Source organism: Pteropus alecto, unplaced genomic scaffold (genome assembly GCF_000325575.1).
Source record: "Pteropus alecto unplaced genomic scaffold, ASM32557v1 scaffold190, whole genome shotgun sequence".
In the NCBI taxonomy this organism is placed as follows: Eukaryota; Metazoa; Chordata; class Mammalia; order Chiroptera; family Pteropodidae; genus Pteropus; species Pteropus alecto.
The window spans coordinates 289,987-298,270 of record NW_006430462.1 but is presented as its reverse complement, the minus strand read 5'-3'; the positions used below and the strand labels follow the sequence as shown (position 1 = coordinate 298,270).

Here is an 8,284-nt window from a genome sequence, read left to right as displayed (position 1 = left end):
GTTAGAACTGTCTTTCCGCTCTGTCTGCCTGGACTTCTCCCGCAATGTCCCAGGCTTCCAGCAGCTTCTTGGAGCAGATGCTTCGTCCGAACCACGCCCTTCCTTTTGCTGAAAAAATAAAATAAAAAAAGAAGAAACAATCCAACATGAGTTAAAGGATTCAAAATATAAAGTAAGAGGTGAAGTAATTGAAACGGCTGCTTTTTAAAATCACAACAGTGAGACACCATAAAAATTTAAAGACGGAATATATCCAGTATGGGCAAAACAGAGTCTCGGATGTTGTTGGAGAGAACCTACGTGGTTATGACTTTTGGACAATTCAGACTATCTGTCATGACCTTAAAATACTCATTTCCTTTAATCCGACCAACTTCCTTTCAGGATTCCTTCTTTGTCTATGAGCACAAGTCTACGTGAATAAGAAAATTCATACAGCACTGCTTGTGAGAGCAAACGATCACAGACAACCCAAGTAAAAGGTACTGGCTAAATAAATTTCGACATATCCGAACAATGGAACGCCATGCAGGCACTTGGATCCACAGAAGGGGGTTGGCCCTAATGTCATGTGTTGGTGTGCTGGTGGGAGAAAAGCAGACTGCAGAACAGCATATTATAATATAATACCATTTTAAAAATTGTGTGTGTATAGATAAACAGTAAAGAAAAAATATAAACTAAGCTGTGAGTAAGGGAATGAAGGTAGGAGGAAGGAATTAGGATGAGAACATATTTTAATCTTATACACTTTGGTTCTGTTTAATTTTTATAATATGCATATATTATTTAGTAATTTTTTTTAATCTTTTTTTTTTCTATTTTCTGAAATAGAAATAAGGCGATTTCAAAAGTTAAAGAATTAACCAGAGGACCCGCCAATTCTATTCCTGGGTACATATCAAAATAATTGAAAACTGGTGTTCAGACAAAAACTTGTAAACAAATGTCCACAGCAGCACTATTTACAATAGCCAAAAGGTAGAAACAACCCAAACTTCCATCGGTAGATGAAATGGATAGACAAAATGTGGTATATGCATGCAGTGGCATATTATTCAGCCATAAAAAAGAATGAACTTCTGACATATGCTTCGGCATGGACGAACCTTGGAAACATTATGTAAAGTGAAAGAAGCCAGTCATAACAAGCTGTATGTTCTACGATCCCACTTATATAGGATATCCAGAACAGGCAAGTGTATAGAGACAAAAAATAGACTCATGGCTACCAGGGGCCAGAGGTTCAGGATGGGGGATTGACTGGATAAGAGGTTTCCATCGGGGTGATGGAAAATTCTGGAACTTGACAGTGATGATGGTTACATAACATTAAGGATATACTTAATGCCACTGAACTGTTCACTTTTAAATAGTTACAATGAAGGTAAGGCTAATAGCCCTCTAGATGATGGAATGCCACCGAAGAATTTTGTTTGTATTTTATTAATTCCATTCTCATTGTAAAAGAATCTAAACTATATAGACAAAGTGCAAGTCCTTTAGTTTCCTCATTCAAATATGCAAATACCAGCCCCATTCCCAGATAACAACCGTTATCACTGAGGAGTGTATCCTGGAAGAACTTTCCAGAACTTTCTCCTTGTATCAGTGTGTGCATGTGTGCCTGTATATACATATATGTGTGTTTTTTAGTTTTTGTTTTTTAAATTTAAAAACATATTTATTGGGGATTTTTTTGAAATTTTATGAGTTTATTTGAACCAAACTGACAACATGCCTGGAAGCAAGATCTCAAATGTTCCCTTATTGTTCTTAAAAAATAGCTAAACTGGTGTATTTTGTTATATGAATTTTACCACAATAAAAAAAATCATCAAAAGAAAAGTCTGTTTATTGAGCTGAAATCTCATTACATTTAAAACAAAGGTTTCTTTATTAACTTTTCATTCTTTGAAAGTTTTCAAACATATACAAAGTTACAAATAAAATAATAAATTTACCTCAACCCAGCCCTAAATTCAATAACAATCAACATTTCACCCAACTTGCTTCACACAACCCTTTCAATTCTTGCTATTGTTGCCATTATAGTATTTAATGCGAATATGAGGGGCTTAACTTAAAATTGACCCCTTCTCAAACCATTTTTAAAGAAATAATTCAGAAGATCCAAGGATGAAAAAAAAAAAAAAGCAGAGCAAATCACCAACTCCAAGAGCAGTGGGCACTGACATTCAGAGCTGGCTCACCTTTCTTGAGGATTTATGATGGGAAGGTACAAATGGGCTTAGAACCAAGCTCTGGTGTTTAAAACTCAGCTTAAGTTTCTTAAAAAATGAAACCTATGCTTATCATACAACCCAGCCATTCCACTCCTAGGTATTAACCCCAGAGAAAAGAAAATATATATCCCTACAAAGCCTTGCACAAATGTTCATAGCAGCTTTACTTGCAATGGCCCCCAAACTGGAAACACCCCAAATGTCCATCAAAGGGTGAATGGATAAACAAACTGTGGTCTACCGATACAATGGAATACTACTCAGCAATGAAAAGGGAACTACTGATACACACTACAGTGTGATGGATCTCAAAATAATTACTCTGAGTGAAAGAAGGCCAAAAAAAAAAAAAAATTAAAAAAAAGCACTGTTTCCATTTATTGAAAAATCTAGGCAATGCAAACTAATCTATAGTAACAGAAAATAGTTCAGTGGTTGCTCAGGGTAGGAGGGCACGGGGGGATTACAAAGAGGAAGCTTGCCTGTGCTGGAAAGGTTCGTTATCTTGATTGTGGTGACAGTTTCACAGGTATGCACATATGTATGTCAAAGTCATCAACTTGTTACACTTCAAATATGTGCAGTTCACTGTATGTCAATTATACCTCAATAAAGCTTTTTAAACAATTAACACTCTGTAGAAAGCGTTAACCACAAACCAGTGAAACCTAAGAGCTGTTTTGTAAGCTTTTTCTTATGAAATGAACTAAATAAAAATACTTTTGGAGCAATTTAATTGCTGGTCATTTCCTTCCTTCTGCTATCAGGTGACGAGTCAGAGTGGGGAAGGAAGCAGGGACCATAATTAGGGAAACTTCGGGGGTTTCTGTTAACATTTTCAACCTTTTTTAATTTGTTAATAAAGCAGGCATTCTTACATAAGAAAGCCATGTCCCTCCTCCTCTTTGCATGGAAAAAATAAATGCTTGGCCGTTATATTTGTAAACAGCATTTAACACCAAAGAACAGCAAATCACAATCCATCATGCCAGAAGGGACTTTCAAAGTCTCAGTATTAAAGGAAAAACTGTTTTATTCTTTATGAGAGGCTTCTGATTCTTGCCTCGGTCTCGTAAATCATAAAAGCTCTTTTCCAGTAAGTATAACCACCCACTGGAAAAGAAGATATGCCAAATACAGCCGCTCCTTACCTTTTTACTCGGTTCCTTAGCAAGCTCGTCACTCAGCTCCGAATACTTCTCATACTTGACTTCAGTGCTTGAAGCCGAACTTGAAAACCTGGAACAGAGATCCAAGTTACTTGCATGGGGCCAGGAGCCGTGACTCCTTCCAGCTCATACCCCGTAACGGCTCAGGGACCCAGGGGTGAAATCAGTATTGAGTTCACAAAAGCGACACTGCCTGATTTGCTTGGAGCAAAGACATTTCCTTTCCAGTCACCAAACTGAGAAAGGCTGGGTAGGAAAAGCCTACCTTAAACACAGCATCATCAGGCTAGCAGGAGCCCTGGGCTTGGGTGAAGAGACCTGGGTGCTAGTGACAGCTCTACCACCTCCCCACTGCGGGAGCTTGGGTCAGGCTTGTGACCTCACCTGAGCCTGTCTCTTCATCTATAAAACAGGGATAATTAACACCTCCCCATGGCCTTTTGTAGGGCAGATAAGAGGCTACCCAAGGTCCTAATAGCTACATGAGGGCGTTTAGGAAACACTGAGGATGCCCCTGGAACGATAATTAATGGCTGTTGTTAGCAACCGCAGGCACCACAGCAGTCCCACAGCAGACTGGTCAAGGGACTCAGGGGCAGTGGGCTGTCATGGAATGTGTAGGGGCACGGGCCTGTCTCTGCCTCTCCAGGTGAATTCGGCCAAGTCGCTGTCCTTCTCTGGGCTTGTTTACCCACTTGTGAAGGGGAAGAGGGAGAAAGGGAAGTTCTGGGGCTAGAATTCTTCCATCTCTGAAAAGTTCCCTGGAGTGCATGCCTAAAGGTTAGTTCAGGGCTGGAGGCTGCAGAGAAAAGGGAGGGGAAAGAAATCGAACCACTTAACCTTGACCCATACTCATCAATCCAGGGCCAGCCCCCTGGGAGGCGTGAGGCTGTGCATGAGTTATTCCTACACTGAGAGCCTCAGTTTCCCCATCTGTCAGATGGGAATAAGCCAAGGCAGTGCGAGGATGCGGGGAGAGAAAGTGTGTGGTCCCTGGCATGGGTGCCCCTTCCTCTGCTATCTGAACTCAGGGATTCTCAGCCTGCACATGAGAATCATGTGGGAAGCTTTTAAAAACTGTCAGGATAGGAGCCCCTCCCCAGCCCAACTGAATCAGAATCTCTGGAGGTGGGACCCAGGCATTGGTGTTTTTTTCCAGGTGATTCTAAATGCTGAGAGCCACTGGTCTAATCCTGGCCCAGCTGGCTGCCCTAGTTCCCAGGGTGGGGAGGACAGTCTGCCCAGAGGTCCTACCCCCTGGAAGGAAGCTCCATCCCCAACAAAGTATGTCAGTGGCATGCATGTCATTACTGAGCTGGTAGACACACCCAGTGGCATCTCCCTGTTGTAGCCCAGAAGCCACTTGTGGCAAAACAAAGGAGCAACAGATGTCAGAGGCCAGGCAAACTTAGAAAACCATTATTAATTAACAGGATTAATAATATCATTTAGAGCTACGATGAATTTCAGACTTCCCATGGGCACAGTGATCCTCGGCATTATGTCTCTGTCTTTCCCTTAATGCATTAAGGAAAGTCTTAATATCACGAGATGAAGAAACTGAGGCCCGAGAGGGGTAGTGACTTGCCCAGGTTATCTTGATCCATCTGATTTTAGTTTGCAGCCTATTCATGGAAGTTTCAGCCATATATTAAGTGTCTTCAGACTTTAGGAAAGGAGAGCTTAGCTATGGAGACAGGCTGCCCTGGAAGGACATCAGGTTCCGGGCTTCCTCATGGGCCTTCACCTTTCCTATCCGAATCTGCGAAATGGGCACGATACCTCGATACCTTGGCGAGAAGCGACAAGGAAACCGAGCTCCTGGCCCCACTGCTGGCACACACCTCACCTGAGAAATGGAAGCGAATGCCACTTCCTCTCGGGGCTGTGGGCGAACCCGGAGAGGCGTGTAAGGTACCCAGCACGGAGTCTGGCGCCCTGCGGTTCCCCTTCTGAAGGGGCCTCTGCCGGGTAGTTTGAGGCAGCTCGGGGACCGAACGAAGCCGCTGGAACATGCTCACTTACAGTTTGGTCAAATCCGCTGACAGTGGCCGAGCCTGGAACGCCCTTCTCCTGACTTCCGGCTTGGCCTCGGTGTTCTCCACAGCCCAGCCTTTGATCCGCTCCTGGACGCTCACACCCGCTTTTTCTGGCTCTGGCACAGCTGATGGCGACTCAGACGTGGCCAGTGGGGGTTCACACCCCACTGCCAAGGCCAAAGCGCTCTCTTCCCCAAAGAGGCTGAGGCGTTTCTTGACGCTGCCCTTGGATGTCCACTCTGCCCGCGTCCGGATGTCCCCATCGGACACTCTGCTCTTGACTTCCATGGTTTCTTGGCCTTTTCCCAGCCTGGGTGAAGGAGACTTGGGTGCCTTCTCTGGCTCCCCACCCGGCTTGGCTTTCTCCTCCCCAACGTTCTGGTCCTCTGTGGAGGAGACCTTGGCTGGGCTACCAGCAGATCTGAGGCTGCCCTGTTCCACCTGCTTAGAAAGCACCTTCTCCCTCCGTTCTTGGATCTTCCTGGCCACCTCCAGGAAGTCTGAATCTGGGCTGAGAGGGGGAGCTTCTGCTTTGACTAAACTCTCCCCACCTGCTTTGGGCTCTGGGTTGGACCTCTCAGGCCCCCGATGCTGGGTGGCGGGACCTGTGGCGGTCTCATCAGCCACCTTCTTCAGTAAGGCCTCTCTACTCTCGAAGCGGGCTGTGAGGTCCATGGACAGAGGCCTGGGCCTCCGCACCCATGTCTTCTCAGGAGGGGTGGGGGGTGCTTTCCCCATTGCCGCCGCTCCGCCTTGGCCAGGCTTCTGGGGCTGAATGGACTCGATGAAGATGGCTGACAAGGGCCTCCTCTTTGGGCGAGGCCTGGGCTCCAGAGCGGGGTCCCCCGTGTCCTCCACGCTGCTGGCTTTTGAGAGAGGCTCATTTGGGCCTGCCTCCTTTTGGGCGGCAGCTGGTTTTGTGTCCTGCGACAGGGAGGCCGGTTGGGGAAGGGTCCCCCCAAGCTTTCGGGCACACGGAGTGGGCTTGGTGGCCACTTCAGGCCAGGAGACCAAAGGGGGCTCCTGAGACACGTTCGTGTTGGCCTCCTGAGCCCCGTCACTGACCCCCTTCTCCAGAGCAGGGCCGGCTTTGGTGGTTTCAAAGACAACCATGGTGCTGGAGCTGGGCCGCAGAAACGTGGCCTTGTTGAACAGAGACGAGCTCCTCCTCAGGCCTTCCCCGCTCCCAGCCTCCTGCCCCACCAAGCTGGGCGTCCTCTCCCCCAGACCCTTTGCTACCACGTCCTGGGATGGTCCACAGGAAGGAGACGGCCTGGTTGGGCTGGGCTGCACGGACACAACAGGGGATTTCATGTCTGGGGCCTTCTCCTTGAAGAAGGGCTTAGGGGCGAGTCTTGGCAGAGGGAGCAGGCGGGTCGGGCTCCTGAGGGGACTTTTTCCTTCCAAAAGCCGCACTGAAGGGGCCCCAGAGGCGTCACCGGCCTGGCAGAAGTAGGTCCGCTTCAAGGTCTCCTCCTTGGTGACCTCACCGAGGCCAGGCACGCCTGTCAGAGAAGCGATGGAGCTGACCTCAACCCGCGTCACCATGGTTATGGTTGCGAATCCATGGGGATTAAAAACATCCGACATGGAGGAGTAACTGCTCAAAAAAAAAAAAAAAGTAAATTTAAAATTCAGTCAGTGTTTGGGTCGAAGCAGACCAGAGCCCCGAGTCCTAGGTGACAGCTCCCCACTGCCTTCACTGGGCAAGCCCGGGCTGGTCTCTACCTCTCTGGGCAAGGAAAGTGGACTCAACGGCGGTTTCTCGTGTTCACTCCAAATCCAAGAGTGGGGAGAGGGCACCAATATTCTCTAGGATGTTCCCAGACTCAGCTAATCTCAAGGCCAACTTTTAGGGTAAAAAGTGATGATCTCTGCTGTATAGATAAGGAAATTGGCTCGGAGAGGCCAAGTGACCGGCCCGAAATAACACAGACAGTAAGAGGCAAAGTGGGAATTCAAACCCAGTGGAACTTCCCACTCATGGGGCACGCTCCCAGCATCCTTGAGTTCCCTCACTCCTGTCACCCTAAGTATTTTCCCATTTCGGAGCCTGTCCCCTATCAGGCACCCCAGCTGATCTGTGTCACAACCCTGTGCTGAGCCCATGGACAGAGAGGGTAAGCAAGCAGCCCCAGCACACACAGCTACCCAAAGCCAGCGTCCTTGAGGTCACGAAGTTGGTTCGAGGTCCAGGAACTCACGCCTCAGCCCGCAATCCCACCAGACTGTCCCTTATCTTTCCCCTCCCGCACCCTTCTGGATGCCTTAAAAAAAAAAAAAAGCCATCTCAGTTTTCACTCCACCTGCAGTTGTCATTTGCCTTCTCTTCTGTAGCTGCCTATTTTATGTTGGTTGCCTTCATTGTCTCAATAACAGTAACAGCTAATGGTGAGGGCCTCAAGGTAAGCCAAGTACGTTTTATAACTCACACCCTCCTTACAACCCTATGAGGCGGGTACGATTATCATCAGACCCTATTTTGCAGTTCAGGAGTAAGCCCCTTGTTTAGGAGTAAGCCCCTTGTTCAGTCAGCTAAGACCTGCTCGCTCAAGGCAAGAGCCCTCCTTTCTCATTAATCCTCCAAAAACCCTGATGGTATCTCTGTTATAGAGGGGACGGGAAATGACCCAGAGAGGTCACCTGACTTGCGAAACTTGACCTCAGGTTCTCAATCCATTCTACTCTGCCTTTTTAAAAATTACGTCTTATTCCCTTCTGGTCTTCAAAAGTGCCAGACAAGTCACTGTTCTTGATTCTTTCCTCACGCTGCTCCCACCTTCATGCCAGTGCTCCCTTTCCCCACAAAAATGCTCCCAGCCTGCCCCCA

The 8,284-nt window shown here is 47.0% G+C and overlaps 1 protein-coding gene across 1 annotated transcript in view; it reads right to left on the bottom strand.

Annotated features, from left to right (window-relative positions):
* KIAA1671 (KIAA1671 ortholog) overlaps positions 1 to 7,049 on the bottom strand; it is a 144,155-nt gene extending 137,106 nt beyond the window's left edge. Inside the window, 3 exon segments of the mRNA XM_006904958.3 lie at positions 3 to 108; positions 3,398 to 3,485; positions 5,441 to 7,049. Of these exon segments, the coding sequence (XP_006905020.2) occupies positions 3 to 108; positions 3,398 to 3,485; positions 5,441 to 7,044 (1,798 nt within the window). The 5' untranslated portion in view covers positions 7,045 to 7,049.
* Positions 7,050 to 8,284: the final 1,235 nt, after the last annotated feature.